At 68.5% G+C, this 16,824-nt stretch overlaps 2 protein-coding genes across 3 annotated transcripts in view; both read right to left on the bottom strand.

Moving 5' to 3' along the window:
* Nucleotides 1–171: 171 nt before the first annotated feature.
* PRMT1 (protein arginine methyltransferase 1) lies at nt 172–9,748 on the bottom strand. 2 transcript variants are annotated; one of them, XM_072847745.1, is made up of 10 exons: nt 9,605–9,748; nt 7,573–7,673; nt 6,722–6,877; nt 6,569–6,632; nt 5,834–5,976; nt 5,385–5,472; nt 5,194–5,309; nt 3,984–4,071; nt 1,855–1,976; nt 172–333 (listed from the first exon to the last, which is right to left on the bottom strand). In XM_072847745.1, the coding sequence occupies exons 1-10, from the start codon at nt 9,720–9,722 to the stop codon at nt 250–252; spliced, it is 1,080 nt and encodes a 359-aa protein (XP_072703846.1). In that variant the 5' UTR covers nt 9,723–9,748; the 3' UTR covers nt 172–249. The 2 variants fall into 2 exon arrangements, with proteins under 2 accessions (XP_072703846.1, XP_072703845.1); XM_072847744.1 differs by having other exon boundaries at nt 176–333; nt 3,984–4,134.
* Nucleotides 9,749–10,095: 347 nt separating this feature from the next.
* Nucleotides 10,096–16,824, bottom strand: part of POLD1 (DNA polymerase delta 1, catalytic subunit) — a 38,523-nt gene continuing 31,794 nt past the window's right edge. Inside the window, 7 exon segments of the mRNA XM_072847770.1 lie at nt 10,096–10,265; nt 12,132–12,229; nt 13,393–13,445; nt 13,563–13,676; nt 14,307–14,439; nt 15,531–15,553; nt 15,556–15,632. Coding sequence (XP_072703871.1) covers nt 10,169–10,265; nt 12,132–12,229; nt 13,393–13,445; nt 13,563–13,676; nt 14,307–14,439; nt 15,531–15,553; nt 15,556–15,632 — 595 coding nt within the window. The 3' untranslated portion in view covers nt 10,096–10,168.

The raw sequence follows: 16,824 nt of genomic DNA, 5'->3' as shown, positions 1-16,824 counted from the left end.
GGGAGGGGGATGTCAGGGCCCCCCGAGGGCTGCGGGACCCCCCGATAGTGGGGGGGGGGGCGATTTGGGGACCCCCAGGAACTTTTTTTTTTTTGGGGGGGGGGTGGTGTGTTCAAGCCCTCCCTGGGGACAGGGGGACGCTGCCCCCTCCCTGCTGCGTGGCCCCCGGTTGAGGGGGTCCCCTGGTTTGAGGGGGGCATGGCCCGTTTTGGGGGTCCCCCCCCCTGTTTTGGGGGGGCCGGGCCCCCCCTAGCGCATGCGGTAGTCGGTGGAGCAGGAGAGCTCGCAGAGCTGCCCCTTGAAGTCCAGGTCGATGGTGAAGTCGAGGTCACGCTGGGGGGGGAATGGGGGGGTCAGGGGTCCCCCAAAATATGGGGGGACCCTCCCGAGGCCCCCCAACCCCCAGGACCCCCAAACCCAGAGATCCCCCCAACCCAAAGGGATGCTCTCAGGGACCCCCAAAACCCAAGGACACCCCCCATCACAGGGAACCCCAAACCCCAAGGAACCCCCCGGGTCCCCAAACCCTACAGGGCCCCCAAGAGTGTAAGGACCCCCTAAAGTCCCCCCGATCCCAGGGACCCCCCAGACCCCCAAAGTGACCCCTGGAGTCACAGGGACCCCCAAACCCCAAGGAATCCCCCCCCGTGTCCCCCAAACCTGTAGGGACCCCCAAAGCCCAGCCCCCCCCAACCCTAAGGGCCCCCCGTGTCCCCTCCCAGTCCCTGCACCCCCCTCCCTCGGTCCCAGTTGTCCCCAAGGTCCCCAACTTTGGTCCCGTTGTCCTTGGGAGACCACCAGAGCGGGGAGTGTCCTCCCTGTCCCCAAGGTCCCCCCCCAGTGTCCCCAAGGTCGTCCTCAGTGTCCCCAAGGTCCCCCTTGTGTCCCCAAGGTCCCCTCCAATGTCCCCAAGGTCGTCCTCAGTGTCCCCCCGGTGACCTCAAGGTCCCCCAGCGTCCCCAAGGTCCCCCCAAGGTCCCCCTTGTGTCCCCAAGGTCCCCTCCAATGTCCCCGAGGTCGTCCTCAGTGTCCCCCCGGTGACCTCAAGGTCCCCCCAGCGTCCCCAAGGTCCCCCCAAGGTCCCCCTTGTGTCCCCAAGGTCCCCTCCAATGTCCCCGAGGTCATCCTCAGTGTCCCCCCCCAGGGTCCCCCCAACTCCCACCCTGCTCTTGACACTGCCCTCACAGTGACACAAGTGTGGCGCACACAGTGTCCCCTCTGTCCCCGCGTGTCCCCAAGGTCCTTGCCCATGTCCCCAAGGTCCTGCCCACGTCCCCAAGGTCCCCCCAGTGTCCCCAAGCTCTTGTTGTTCTTGGCATTGGGCTCATGGTGACAGTGAAGACCACCAGAGCTTGCAGTGTCCCCCCCATCCCCCTCTGCCCTCATGTGTCCCCAAGGTCCCCTCCATGTCCCCAAGGTCCCCCTTGTGTCCCCAAGGTCCCCTCCATGTCCCCAAGGTCCCCTCCATGTCCCCAAGGTCCCCTCCATGCCCACGCTGCTCTTGGTCTTGGGCTCATGGTGAAGGTGAAGACCACCAGAGCTTGCAGCATCCTCCCTCTCCCCGTGTCCCCCCTGTCCCGGTGTCCCCAAGGTCCTGCCCAGTGTCCCCAAGGTCCCACCCATGTCCCCATGGTCCCCCCCAGTGTCCCCAAGTGTCCCCAGACGTCCTCAAGCTCACGTCCCAGGTGTTGGGCTCAGGCGATGGTGAAGACCATCAGACCTTGGAGCGTCCCCTCTGTCCCCGTGCGTCCCCTCGGTCCTGCCCACGTCCCCAAGGTCCCCCCCAGTGTCCCCAAGGTCCCCCCCAGTGTCCCCAAGGTCCCCCCCAGCGTCCCCAAGCGTCCCCAGGCTCACGTTGTTCTTGGCGTTGGGTTTCATGGTGATGGTGCCGAAGATCTCCTCCCCGGTCTTGACGGTGAGGTAGTCCTCCATGTAGAACACCGTCTGCTTCCAGTGCGTGTAGGGGGACTCGGGGCCTGGGGACACCGCGGGGACACCGTGGGGACACCGTGGGGACACCCTGCCACGCCTGGGACCCCCAGGGACCCATGGGGACCCTGAAGATCAGGGGACACAGCCCCAGGGACGCATGGGGACACCCCCAGGGATGCATGGGGACCCCGAAGGTCAGGGGACACAGCCCCAGGGACGCATGGGGACACCCCCAGGGACGCATGGGGACACCCCCAGGGACCCATGGGGACCCCAAAGGTCAGGGGACACCCCCAGGGACCCATGGGGACACCCCCAGGGACCCATGGGGACCCCGAAGGTCAGGGGACACCCCCAGGGACCCATGGGGACACCCCCAGGGACCCATGGGGACCCTGAAGGTCAGGGGACACCCCCAGGGACCCATGGGGACCCCGAAGGTCAGGGGACACCCCCAGGGTCAGGGGACCCCCCCTTGGGTGAGGGGACCCTCCCAGGGACCCATGGGGACCCCCAGGGTGAGGGGACACCCCCCGGGTGAGGGGACCCCCCCCAAGGACCCATGGGGACCCCCAGGTGAGGGGGGAGGGTCAGGTGACCCCCCCCTCGGGGTCATATGGGGACCCCCCAGGTGTGGGGACACCCCCTGGGTGAGGGGACCCCCCAAGGACCCCCAGGTGAGGGGGGGGTCAGGGGGACCCCCTGGGGACCCCCCAGGTGTGGGGACACCCCTGGGGACCGATGGGGACCCCCTGGGTGAGGGACCCCCGAGGGACCCCCAAACCCTAAGGGCAGCACAGCCCCCCCGCTTAGTGCCACCCTAGCCCCGCCCACTCTGAGGCCACTCCCCTTGCTAGCCACACCCCCAGCCCCACCCCACAGAGGGACCTGCCCCATCACAGGCCACACCCCTGCTCCATAGGACACGCCCCCATGCTCATGACCCCACCCCTGAATCTGTAGCCCCGCCCCTCAGGCCAGCTCCACCCCCGGCTCATTGCTCCGCCCCTGCACACTGGTGGAGACGCCCTTGTGACAGCAGAGCAACCTGATAGGGCCCTGCCACTGGCTCCGCCCCCTCTGGGGGTGACTCCAACCTCATTGTAGGCCCCACCCCCATCCTTAGCCCCACCCCACTCCCTGGCAGAGAAGGCGGTGCTTGTGGCAGCAGGGAACCTGATAGGGCCCTGCCACTGGCTCCGCCCCCTCTGGGGGTGACTCCACCACAGTATAGGCCACGCCCCCACCTTTAGCCCCACCCCCACTCATTGGAGAAGCAGCCAGAGCACTTGTGGCAGCAGGAAAGCTGATAGGCCCTTGCTAATGGCCCCGCCCCCTCAGGGGCTGACCCTGCCCCCTCAAGGACTAGCCCCACCCCCTCCAGAAGGCCCCGCCCCACTCATGGGCCAGGAGCCACCCCCCTCAAAGCTACAGGGAGCATGACAGGGCCCTGCCGTTGGCTCCTCCCCTTCTGCGGCTAGCCCCACCCCCTCCAGGGCTAGCTCCACCCCCTCCAGAAGGCCCCGCCCCACTCATGGGCCAGGAGCCACCCCCCTCAAAGCTACAGGGAGCATGACAGGGCCCTGCCGTTGGCTCCTCCCCTCCTGCAGCTAGCCCCGCCCCTCCAGGGCTAGCTCCACCCCCAGACAAGGCCCCGCCCCACTCCCGGTCTAGGAGCCAGCACCCTCCTGGCTACAGGGAGCGTGATAGGGCCCTGCTGTTGGCTCCTCCCCTTCTGCAGCTAGCCACACCCCCTCAAGGACTAGCTCCACCCCTCCAGAAGGCCCCGCCCCACTCATGGGTCAGGAGCCACCCCCTCAAAGCTACAGGGAGCATGACACGGCCCTGCCTTTGGCTCCTCCCCTTCTGTGGCTAGCCCCGCCCCCTCCAGGGCTAGCTCCACCCCCCAGACAAGGCCCCGCCCCACTCCCGGTCTAGGAGCCAGCACCCTCCTGGCTACAGGGAGCGTGATAGGGCCCTGCTGTTGGCTCCTCCCCTCCTGCGACTAGCCCCGCCCCCCGGGAGGCCCCGCCCCGGCCCGGCCCGCTCACTGGTGGAGAAGCCGGTGCGCTTGTGGCAGCGGGTGAACTCGATGTTGAAGTAGGCGACCAGGGCGTGGACGTAGTCGTTGCGCTTCACCTGGAGGCAGAACGGCGCCGTGAAGGTCAGCTCCTCCACCTTCACCGTGTAGATGTCCACCTCCTGCGGGGGCACGTCAGGGGCTGCGACCCCCTCTTCTGGGGGGAGCCCCCAGAACTGCCTGCTGGGGGGCCCAAACCCACTGCCCTGGGGGCCTCCTTCTGCAGGGACACTGCATTGGGGGACCCCAAAACTGCCTGCTGGGTGGGGGGTGTATGTCAGGGGGCTGTAACCCCTTTTCTGGGGGGCACCCCAAAACCGCCTGCTGGGGGGCAAAACCCACCTCCTGCGGGGGGCACGTCAGGGGCCAGAATCCCCTTTTCTGGGGGAACCCCAAAACCGCCTGCTGGGGGGCCCAAAGCCACCTCCTGCGGGGGCACGTCAGGGGGCTGCAACCCCTTTTCTGGGGGAAACCCCAAAACCGCCTGCTGGGGGGCAAAACCCACCTCCTGCAGGGGGGCACATTGGGGGCCAGAATCCCCTTTTCTGGGGGGCACCCCCAAAACCGCCTGATGGGGGTGCCCAAAAGCCACCTCCTGCGGGGGGCACGTCAGGGGGGCTGCAACCCCCTTTTCTGGGGGGAAACCCCCAAAACCGCCTGCTGGGGGGGGCCCAAACCCACCTCTTGGGGGGGGCACAGCATCAGGGGAGCCCAAAACATCCCCCTTGGAGGGGGACCCCAAAAGCCCCCTCCTTGGAGGGGCACCCCAAAATCCACCTCCTGGGGGGTACGGTGTCAGGGGGCCCCAAAACACCCCCTTTCCTGGGGGGGACCCCAAAACTGCCTCCTGGGGGCCCAAGCTCCCCTCGTGGGGGGGGAACCTCCAAACCCACCTCTTGGGGGACCCCAAACCCACCCCCTGAGGGGGCACAGCATGAGGGGCCCCCAACCCGCCTCCTAGAGGGGGGGGGAACCCCCAAATCTCCCTCCTTGGAGTGGGACAGAGGGTCGCCATTCACACCCCCCCCAGCAGGACCCTCCAAATTCACCTTCCCACAGTGAAGGGAACCCCAGGGACCCCCAAAACTCCCCTTTGGGGATAACAAAGAGCAGAGCCAGCCCCGTGGCACCCCCACCCCCTAAAGTGGGCAGGGGGTCCCCGTGACCCCCCCCAGACCCACCTTAATGAGGCAGGCGTTGGTAACGAGCTGCTTGGGGTCCACCACGTCGACGAGGGGCTCCTTGATCGCCACGTCCTTGATGCAGGACATGTCGAAGCCGTAGACGTTCTCCCACCCTGGGGGGCAGAAATGGGCATGGGGGGGGGGGACATACACAATTTGGGGACCCCCCTGGACCCCCCCACACTCACAGTGGATTTTGTAGTCCTTGTACTGCCGGTCCTCGATGGCCGTCACGTAGAGCGTCGCCCGGTCGGGGAAGATGAGGCCGTCGGGGGTCTGGGGGTGACATGGGGGGGTGTCAGCGTGGCCGGGGGGTCCCCAAAATCTTGCTGGGGGGAGCTGAGGGCGGTCTGGGGGTCTGGGATAATTTTGGGGGCTCCCGGTCTTAGCAGCCGCTCGGTGTGGGGGTGGATGATGGACGTGGAGATTTGGGGGGTGACTTGGGGGACCAAGGCGGGGGGGGCGCGCGGAGGAGGTTTTGGGGGGGGGTCCCAGGGGTGTCGTGTGTCCCCCTCCCCCAAACTCCGCGTGCAGAATGAGGTGGATTTGCAGGAGCCGCTGTGGGATGGGGGGTCTGTGGAGGGGTTTGGGGGTGGGGGGTGGGTTTGGGGGGTGCCGGGGCCCCCCCCAGACGGACCAGCCACTTGTCCCGGGCGTAGATGACGGTGTTGAGCATGGACTCGTAGAAGAGGCAGTAGCCCATCCACTCGCTGATGATGATGTCGACCTTCTCCACCGGCAGCTCCACCTCCTCCACCTTCCCCTTGATGATGGACACCACTGCGGGGGAGGGGGAAAGGGGGGTCAGGGGGCTGATGGGGGGCAGTTGGGGGGACGACGACGACTTATGGGACCCAGGGGAGCAGTGAGGGGGCTGGGGGTAGTGGGGTGCAGTTAAGGGGCTCAGGGGGTGGGTAAGGGGCACTTAGGGGTTCAGGGGGTAGTTAGGGGGCACTTAGGGGCTTGGCGGGGCAGTTAGGGGTCCTGGAGGTATTTGGGGGGTGGTTAGGGGCCTAGAAAGGAGCTGGGGGGCAGGGAGGGGCTCTGAGGAAGCAGTGAGGGGTCCCAGGGGTATCCAGGGGTAGTTAGGGGGTCTGGGAGTACCTGGGGGACACTTAGGGGCTGGGGGGGCAGTTAGGAGGCTCAGGGGGACAGTTGGGGGGCCCAGGGGTATCTGGAGGGCAGTTAGGGGGTCTGGGATTATCTGGGGGGCACTTAGGGGCTGAGGGGGCAGTTAGGAGGCTCAGCGGGGCAGTTGGAGCTCCCAAGAGTATCTGGGGGCACTTAGGGGGCTGGGGAGGGCAGTTGGGGGGCCCAGGGATATCTGGGGGCAGTAAGGGGTCCGGGGGGGAGGCACTTAGGGGTCTCTCACCATGGTCCAGCTTATTGGCCTTGACGATCTTGACGGCGTAGTCGGAGATGCTGGAGCACTCGATCTGCGGGTGGGGGTGCAGGGCTGAGCCGGGGGCCCCCCAAAACCCCCCCCGAGGCCCCCAAAACCCCCCCACCGCCCCCCCCGGCTCACCCCGATGACGCGGCGGGCGCCGGCTTTGGCGGCAAACATGCAGAGGATGCCGGTGCCGCTGCCGACGTCCAGCACCACCTTGTCCTTGAAGAGGTGCCGGTTGTGGAACATGGAGTTGCGGTAGGTCAGCGTGCGCACCTCGTCCTTCAGCATCTCCTGGGGGGGCAAGGAAGGGGGGCTTTGGGGGGCTGCACCCCAAAATTCCCCCTGAACCCCCCCCAAAATCCTCCCACACCCCCTGAGCTGCCCCAAGTCTCCCTGGGCTCCCCTGACCCTCCCCGAGTCCCCCCAAGGCCACCTCGTCCTGAAGCATCTCCTGGGGGGGCAAGGAAGGGGGGCTTTGGGGGGGGCTGCACCCCAAAATTCCCCTGAACCCCCCAAACACCCTCCAGACCCTCCGAGCTGCCATGACCCCCCGAGCTGCCCCAAACCCCATCCCGCACCCCCTAAGCCCACCTCATCCTTCAGCATCTTCTGGGGGGAGAAGATTTGGGGGTCTAAACCCCTGACACCCCCCCCCGCAACTCCACCTTTCCCTTGAGCACCCCGTGGGTGAAAGTCACGATTTGGGGGGGGGTGTCCCTAAAAACCCCCGAACCCCCCAAACCATCTTGTTGAGCACCAGTGGAGGGGGCAAGGAAATTTTGGGGGGCCCCAAGGAAATTTGGGGGGGAGGGGTAAAACCCACAGCCCCCCAAACCCGCTCCTGCCCCTCCTGTGAGCACAGAGTGGGGCAAAGGCCCCAAGCCCCCTCCTGGGTGCTCCACAGCCCCCCCTTGGCCCGGGGGGGTCTGGGGGGGTTTGGGGTGCCCCGGGGGGGGTTTGGGGTGCCCCGGGGGGGTCCCCGATACCTCGTGGATGGCGAAGTGGGCGTAGGAATCGAAGTAGTAATCCTTGGAGGTCATCTCCTCGGCCGAGGGCTTGGGGCTGCTCTCTCCGGGGGGCACGAAACCTGGGGGGGACACACACGACACGACGACGACACAGTGGGGTGCAGGAAAAGGGGGACCCCCTTCAGACCCCAGGCCCCCACCCCCAATATCCCCGGGATCCCCCAAGTCCTATTGCTCGCTCGTACACAGGGCTGCAGGGGGGTGGGTGCGTGGATGTAGGTGGTTTTAGGGGGCTTTGGGGGGGGGGGGCCCTGAGGGTTTTGGGGGGCTCTGAAGGTTTTGGGGGCCCTGAGGGTTTTGGGGGCTTTAAAGGATATTTACATCTTCTAGCGGCGTCTGGAGGCTCATCCCGTTAGCCAGGGTGGCTACAAACGTCTAGGAGAGAGGAAGGGAGAGACGTCAACCCCGGGGGCGGGGACCCCCAAAACGGGATGGGGGGCCCCCTGGGGGAGAGCCCATGGGGGGCTGGTAGGGGCTTTGGGGGGTGGGGGATGTATTGGGGGGGGGCATTGAGGGCTTGGGGGTCTACGGGCTCTGATTTGGGGGGCAGTGAGGTCTACGGGCTCTGTATTTGGGGGCTCAGGAGCCCAGTCTGGGGGCAGGGAGGATGGGGGGCTCAGGAGCCCATTTTAAGGGGGCAGGGAGGATTTGGGGGGCCACCAGGGATTGGGGGTGGCTCAGGGCCTCGATTTGGGGGCACTGAGGATCTGGGGGGCAGCGAGGATTTGGGGGCTCAGGAGCCCATTTTAGGGGGCAGGGAGGATTTGGGGGCACTGGGGATTGGGGGTGGCTCAGGGCCTTGATCTGGGGGGCACTGAGGATCTGGGGGGGCAGCGAGGATTTGCGGGGGCTCAGGACTTCAATTTGGGGGGCAGTGAGGATTTGGGGTTCAAGACCCCAATGTGGGGGCAGCAGTGGTTTGGGGGGCTCAGGACCTTGATTTAGGGGGCAGAGGGGTTTGGGGGCTCCGGGCCCCATTTTGGGGGGGGTTGAGGATTTGGGGGCACTAAAGGACCCCTATTCGGGGCACGGAGGATTTGGGGGGCACTGAGGATTTGGGGGGCAGGACCCTATTTTGGGGGGCTGGGGGGAGGGCCCCGCTGCAGGGGGCTCAGCAAGATCTGGGGCTCCAGACCCCAAAGCGGGGGCAGCTCATGGGGGAGGGGGGAAGTTTTGGGGGCAGCAGCTCCTGTGTCCACCCCCTCACCCCACGGCGGGTCTGGGTCACGCTCCCTATCACGACAGGCCCCCCCTCCCAGTCACGACCCCCCAAACACCTCAGCTCCTTCACAACAGTGTCCCCCCACTGTCACGACAAACCCCGCCCCTATCGGCCCCCCTTTGTTCCCGCGCTGGCGGGAGCCGCGTGGCAGGGGCGGGGCCGCGGGTGGGCGGGGGGTCGTGGGCGGAGGGGGGTCCGGGCCCCCACGTGGCCCCGCCGCCACGTGGCCCCTCCCCCAAGTGCGCGCGGGGCCGTCCCCCCGCGGGACCCCAACCCCCAGGCGCTTTACGACACCCCCCCAGCCCCCACTGTGGGACCCCCAGGCGCTTTACGACCCCCAGCCCCACTGTGGGCACCCCAAACTCCCCAAGCGCTTTACGACCCCCAGCCCCATTGTGGCCCCCCGAGCCCCCGGCTCCGTTACGGGCCCTCCGAGCCCCCCGGCGCATTACGGCCCCCCAGCCCCCCCCAGCCCCATTAATCGACGCCCCGGGCCCCACTCCGGGCCCCCGAGCCCCCCAAACTCATCCCGCCCCCGCCCCACGTCGGGCCCCTCCGAGCCCCCTCGGCGCATTTCCGGCCCCCCGGCCTCACCACGGGCCCCTCAAGGCCCCCCCAGCCCCATTAACGGCCCCCGGGCCCGCTACGGGCCCTCAGAGACCCCCGGGCCCCCAGCCGCCCCCAGCCCCACTTCGGGCCCCTCCGAGCCCCCAGCCGCCCCGGGCCCCCAGCCCCGTTAAAGCCCCCCCGGGCCCCGGCCCCGCTCACCTCCATGATGCAGTTCGCCGCCTCCGCCATCTTGTGAGCGCGAGGAGCGGCCCCCTCCCCGCCACCCGCTCGCTTTATAGAGGGGGCGGAGCGGAGCGCACCCTCCTCCCCATCCCATTGGCCGTCGCTCGCCGGCAGGGCGGCCCATTGGTCGGTGCGGCCGCCGCTCGCCGCCCGATCCCGCCCCACCGCGCGGCGCCGCAGGGGGCGGACCCGCCGGGCTACCATTGGGCTACGCGGTGTCAGTCATGCGGGACTAGGAAGCCCCGCCTCCGCAGCGGTGCAGCTCCGCCCCGGGGCGTGCTCATAAGCGGGGAGCGACGCCCGTCACACCGCGCCCCGCCCACGGGAGGCCACGCCTCTGCGGAGAGCGCCCCATAGTGGCGGGGAGGAGGACGGCCGCCCCAGCGTGTGTCCCCGCCCCCCAACAGACCCCGCCCATCCCAGCCCCCCCCCCCCCCGCCACGCGCTCCCTAAAAATCAGCTTTTTAATGGTTTTTAATTTTTTAATTAACCGGAGAGAAAAACCCGCAAAGGGCCCCAAAGGGGGCGGGCGGGGCCCCCTCACCAGGCGGGGGGGCCGAAGCGGGCCAGGAGCCGCTCCTGGGCGTCCAGGTCCTTCTGTACCTTCCAGCGCATGTAGAAAATGGGGCAGTCGCGGCTGGGGGGACAGCGGGGGACAGGGGACAGTGAGGGGACGTGGGGACAGTGAGGGACATAGGACAGTGGGGGACAGGGGACAGTGAGGGGACGTGGGGACATGGGGACAGTGAGGGGACGTGGGGACAGTGGGGGACGTGGGGACATGGGGACAGTGAGGGGACGTGGGGACAGTGAGGGGACATGGGACAGTGGGGGACAGGGGACAGTGAGGGGACGTGGGGGACGGGGGACAGCGAGGGGATGTAGGGACAGTGGGGGCGTGGGACAGTGGGGGACGTGGGGACATGGGGACAGTGAGGGACATGGGACAGTGAGGGACGTGGGGACAGTGAGGGGACGTGGGGGACGGGGGACAGCGAGGGGATGTAGGGACAGTGGGGGACGTGGGACAGTGGGGGACATGGGGACAGTGAGGGGACATGGGGACAGTGAGGGGACGTGGGGACAGTGGGGGACATGGGGACAGTGAGGGGACGTGGGGACAGTGGGGGACGTGGGGACATGGGGACAGCGAGGGGACGTGGGGACAGTGGGGACGGGGGGACAGTGGGGGACATGGGGACAGTGGGGGACGTGGGGACATGGGGACAGTGAGGGACATGGGACAGCGAGGGACGTGGGACAGCGAGGGACGTGGGGACATGGGGACAGTGAGGGGACGTGGGGACAGCGAGGGGACATGGGGACAGTGGGGGACGTGGGGACATGGGGACAGTGAGGGACATGGGACAGCGAGGGACGTGGGGACGTGGGGACAGTGAGGGGACATGGGGACGGGGGACAGTGAGGGGACATGGGGACAGTGGGGACGTGGGGACAGTGAGGGACATGGGACAGCGAGGGACGTGGGGACATGGGGACAGTGAGGGACGTGGGACAGTGAGGGACATGGGGACAGTGGGGGAAGTGGGGACATGGGGACAGCGAGGGGACATGGGGACAGTGGGGGACGTGGGGGACAGGGGACAGCGAGGGGATGGAGGGACAGTGGGGGACATGGGACAGTGGGGGACATGGGGACAGTGGGGGACGTGGGGACAGCGAGGGGATGTGGGACAGTGGGGGACGTGGGGACATGGGGACAGTGAGGGGACATGGGGACAGTGAGGGGACGTGGGGACAGTGGGGGACGTGGGACAGTGGGGGACATGGGGACAGCGAGGGGACATGGGGACAGCGTGGGGGACAGTGTGGGGGATGTTGGGGACAGTGTTGGGGACGTTGGGGACAGTGGAGGGGACAGCAGGGACATGGGGACAGTGCTGGGGACACTGGGATGGTGGTGGGAGATTTAGGGCAGCGAGGGACAGTGGGGACATGGGGACAGTGCTGGGGACAGCAGGGGGACACAGGGGACATTGGGGACAGTGCTGGGGACAGTGTTGGGGACAGCACAGGGGGACATTGGGGACAGTGTGAGGGGACAACTTTGGGGACATCATGAGGGACATTGGGGACAGTGCTGGGGACAGCAGGGGGACACAGGGACAGCGTGGGGGACACGGGGACAGCGGGACGTTGGGGACAATGCTGGGGACAGTGTTGGGGACAGTGTTGGGGACAGTGCTGGGGACAGTATAGGGGGACATTGGGGACAGCGCCAGGGGACAACTTTGGGGACATCACCGGGGGACGCTGGGGACACCGAGGACAGCGCCGGGGGACACAGGGACAGCGTCGGGGACACAGGGGGGACACTGGGGACAGCGTCGGGGACACAGGGGGGACACTGGGCAGCCCGGGTGAGGGGTTGGGGGGGGAGGGGGCCCCCTAAAGCCCTTCCCGGTGACAAGGGGGGGGACAGGCCCCGGGGGGTGACAGGGCGCGGGGGGGAGCGCGGGGGTGGCACCTCGGGGACGGTCACCTGGTGCAGAGGACGTCCTCGTGCAGGGAGCCCTGGCAGCGCTGGCACTGGCTCCAGAGCCGGGAGAAGCGCTCCTCCAGCGCCGCCAGCTGCGAGACCTGGGGGGCGGCGGGGCTGAGGGCGCCCGCGCCCCACGGCGGGGACCCCGGTGGCCCCACGGCGGGGACCCACGTATCCGGAGGGGACCCCGGTGCCAACCCTGCCCCACGGTGGGGACCCCGGTGTCTGGGCCCCACACATCTGGAGGGGACCCCAGCGTCCCTCCTGCCCCACGGCAGGGACCCACGTATCCGGAGGGGACCCTGGTGCCAACCCTGCCCCACGGCGGGGACCCAGCCAGGGGACCCCGGTGTCCTCCCTGCCCCGTGGCGGGGACCCGTGCCCCACGGCGGGGACCCACGTATCCAGAGGGGACCCCAGTGTCCTCCCTGCCCCACGGCGGGGACCCGTGCCCCACGGCGGGGACCCACATATCCGGAGGGGACCCCGGTGTCCTCCCTGCCCCACGGCGGGGACCCGTGCCCCACGGCGGGGACCCACGTATCCGGAGGGGACCCCGGTGTCCTCCCTGCCCCACGGCGGGGACCCGTGCCCCACAGCGGGGACCCACGTATCCGGAGGGGACCCCGGTGTTCTCCCTGCCCCACGGCGGGGACCCGTGCCCCACGGCGGGGACCCACATATCCGGAGGGGACCCCGGTGTCCTCCCTGCCCCACAGTGGGGACCCCGGTGTCTGGGCCCCACACATCTGGAGGGGACCCCAGCGTCCCTCCTGCCCCACGGCGGGGACCCACGTATCCGGAGGGGACCCCGGTGTCCTCCCTGCCCCATGGCGGGGACCCACATGGCCGGAGGGGACCCGCGCCCCACGGCGGGGACCCTGGTGTCTCCCCTGCCCCACGGCGGGGACCCACATATCCGGAGGGGACCCCAGTGTCAACCCTGCCCCACGGCGGGGACCCAGCCAGGGGACCCCAGTGTCCTCCCTGCCCCACAGCGGGGACCCACACGGCCAGAGGGGACCCCGGTGTCAACCCTGCCCCACAGCAGGGACCCACACATCCTGAGGGGACCCAGGCATCCCCCCTGCCCCACAGCAGGGACCCAGGCATCCAGGCACCCCCCCCAGCCCAGGGCACGCCCCCCTGCCCCACGGTGGGGACCCACCCATCCAGAGGGGACCCAGACGTCCCCCTGCCCCACGGCGGGGACCCACACATCCAGCCCCCCCCCAAAAAAGCAAACATGCGGGCCCCCCACCTCCTTCTGGTAGAGCTGCGACTGCCGCTGCCGGCAGAAGTCACACACGGCACCTGGGGGGGGGGACATGATTGGGGCCCGATCCTGCCCGGGGGGGTGCAGCAGACCCCGGGGGGGTGCAGCAGACCCCGGGGGGCCCCTCCCGGATTTCGGGGGGCCGCCCCACTCACCGTGGTGGGGGAGGACGGCCCGGCAGCCCACGCAGGTGCTGCGCTTGGTGGCGAAGGCCATCAGCCCCCCCACCGTGGCCGTCAGCACCGTCTTGCAGCGCGTGTGCTCCCCCCCTGCGGGGGGAAAAAAAAAGGGGGGGTCGGGGGGTCCCCAAAACCTGCCTCGACCCCCCGAACGCCACAGAGCCCCCCCCCCCGCAAACGCGCCCCCCCCCCCCTCCTTCGCCAGGGGCACCCCATTGCTGGAGGGGTGGTTGGGGGGGGATTTGGCGACTTCGGGGGGGATTTTGGGGTCCCCTGGGAGGTTTTGGGGTCCCCGGCGGATGTTGGGGGGCGGGGGGGATTTCGGGGTCCCCCCGGGGTCCCTTTGGGGGGGACTCAGGCAGGAGGACGCTCTTGGCCTGGCCCTCGCCCAGGATGGGACTGGGGGGATCTCGGGGGGGATTTTGGGGTCCCCTGGGAGGTTTTGGGGTCCTCTGGTGGATGCTGGGGGGCGGGGGGTTTCGGGGACCCCCCCAGAAGGTGTGGGGGTCTCCGGGTGGATTTCGGGGCCCCCCCGTGTCCCTGCGGGGGGCACTCATGCAGGAGGACGCTCTCAGCTGAGACCGAGCGGGGTCTGGGGCGGGATTTGGGGGGCTCGGGGGGGATTTTGGGGTCCCCTGGGAGGTTTTGGGGTCCCCGGGCGGATGTTGGGGGGCGGGGGGGATTTCGGGGCCCCCCCGGGTCCCTGCGGGGGGCACTCACGCAGGAGGACGCTCTCGGCCCGGCCCTCGCCCAGGATGGGCTCGAAGATGCGGAGCAGGGGCTTGGCCAGCTGCTGCTCCAGGTAGTAGCGGGTGTCGATGGGCAGGTTGTGCTCCAGCGCGTAGATGGGGTCCTGGGGGGCATTTTGGGGACCCCTGACCCCCCCGGCACCCTCAGACCCCCCCCCGGCACCCTACACCCCCCCCCGAGGTCCCTCTGTCCCATCGCGTCCCCGATTTGTCCCTCCTGTCTCCCCCCCGGTGTCCTGGGCCTCTGTTCTTCTCTGCACCCCAAAATGTCCCCCCGTGTCCCCCATGTCCTCTGTGTCCCCCACCCCAGGGAGTCACCTGGGTCCCCATGTCCCCCCTGTCCCTCCACCCCAATGTCCCCCCATGTCCCCCCCAATGTCCCCATGTCCTCCCACCCCAAAATGTCCCCCCTGTGTCCCCCCATGTCCCCTGTGTCCCCCCATGTCCCCTGGTGTCCCCACCCCAAGGTGCCCCCATGTCCCCCTGTGTCCCCCCCATGTCCACTGTGTTCCCACCCCAAGGTGCCCCCATGTCCCCCCACCCCAAGCTGTCCCCCCATGTCCCCCCCATGTCCCCCCACCCCAAGGTGTCCCCCCATGTCCCCCCCATGTCCCCATGTCCCCCACCCCAAGGTGCCCCCATGTCCCCCACCCCAAGCTGTCCCCCCCCATGTCCCCTGTGTCCCCACTCCAAGGTGCCCCCATGTCCCCCCACCCCAAGTTGTCCCCCCCATGTCCCCCAGTGTCCCCCTGTGTCCCCCCATGTCCCCTGCTGTCCCCACCCCAAGCTGTCCCCCTGTGTCCCCCACCCCAAGGTGTCCCCCTGTGGCCCCCAGTGTCCCCCATGTCCCCACCCCAAGGTGTCCCCCCATGTCCCCATGTCCTCCTGTGTCCCCCCCCATGTCCCCTGTGTCCCCACCCCAAGGTGCCCCCCATGTCCCCCCACCCCAAGCTGTCCCCCCATGCCCCCAGTGTCCCCCCATGTCCCCATGTCCCCCACCCCAAGGTGCCCCCACCCCAAGCTGTCCCCCCATGTCCCCTGCTGTCCCCACCCCAAGCTGTCCCCCCATGTCCCCCTGTGTCCCCCCATGTCCCCATGTCCCCCCACCCCAAGGTGCCCCCACCCCAAGCTGTCCCCCCATGTCCCCTGCTGTCCCCACCCCAAGGTGCCCCCCGTGTCCCCCCGTGTCCCCCACCTCGGACTTCATGTACGCGGCCACCCCTTGGCGCCGGTGACGATGACGTAGGGGACGCGGTCGCCCAGGCTGGGGGCGCTGCCGAGGTCCCGCTGCCGCATCCTGGGGGGGCACCCATGGGTGGGGGCAGCCCCGCGTCGGGGACCCCCCGGGCCCGTTCGGGGGTGCCCGGGGGTCCCCAGTCCCACCCCTTGTCCCCCGGTTTGGGGACATTTGGGGCGGGTGCCCCATGGGGGGCCAGGTTGGTTTTTTTGGGGGGCAGTTTTGGGGTGCCCCCCTCGAGGTGCCCGTTTTGGGGTGCCCCTTTTGGGGTGCCTATTTCAGGGTGCCTCTTTTGGGGGGGGCAGTTTTGGGGTGCCCCCTTTGAGATGCCCATTTCGGGGGTGCCTGTTTCTGGGTGCCCAATTTGGGGGGCAGTTTTGGGCGCTCATTTTGGGGGCCAGTTTTGGGGTGCCCCCTCGAGGTGCCCGTTTTGGGGTGCCCATTTGGGGTGCCTATTTCAGGGTGCCTCTTTTGGGGGGCAGTTTTGGGGTGCCCCTTTGAGACGCCCATTTCGGGGTGCCTGTTTCTGGGTGCCCAATTTGGGGGGCAGTTTTGGGGCGCTCATTTTGGGGGCCAGTTTTGGGGTGCCCCCCTCGAGGTGCCCGTTTTGGGGTGCCCATTTGGGGGTGCCTATTTCAGGGTGCCTCTTTTGGGGGGGCAGTTTTGGGGTGCCCCTTTCGAGGTGCCCGTTTTGGGGTGCCCGTTTCTGGGTGCCCAATTGGGGGGCAGTTTTGGGGTGCTCATTTGGGGTGCCAGTTTTGGGGTGCCCCTTTTGAGGTGCCCCTTTGGGGTGCCTATTTCAGGGTGCCTCTTTTGGGGGGCAGTTTTGGGGTGCCCCTTTGAGACGCCCATTTCGGGGTGCCTGTTTCTGGGTGCCCAATTTGGGGGGCAGTTTTGGGGTGCTCATTTGGGGGGCCAGTTTTGGGGTGCCCCCCTCGAGGTGCCCGTTTTGGGGTGCCCTTTTGGGGGTGCCTATTTCAGGGTGCCTCTTTTGGGGGGGCAGTTTTGGGGTGCCCCTTTGAGACGCCCATTTCGGGGTGCCTGTTTCTGGGTGCCCAATTTGGGGGGCAGTTTTGGGGTGCTCATTTTGGGGGCCAGTTTTGGGGTGCCCCCCTCGAGGTGCCCGTTTTGGGGTGCCCCTTTTGGGGTGCCTATTTCAGGGTGCCTCTTTTGGGGGGGGCAGTTTTGGGGTGCCCCCTTTGAGACGCCCATTTCGGGGTGCCCATTTCTGGGTGCCCAATTGGGGGGGCAG

Source organism: Ciconia boyciana, chromosome 28 (genome assembly GCF_034638445.1).
Source record: "Ciconia boyciana chromosome 28, ASM3463844v1, whole genome shotgun sequence".
NCBI classification, from domain to species: domain Eukaryota; kingdom Metazoa; phylum Chordata; class Aves; order Ciconiiformes; family Ciconiidae; genus Ciconia; species Ciconia boyciana.
The sequence above is the reverse complement of the archived record's forward strand: the minus strand, read 5'-3'. Positions and strand labels throughout refer to the sequence as shown.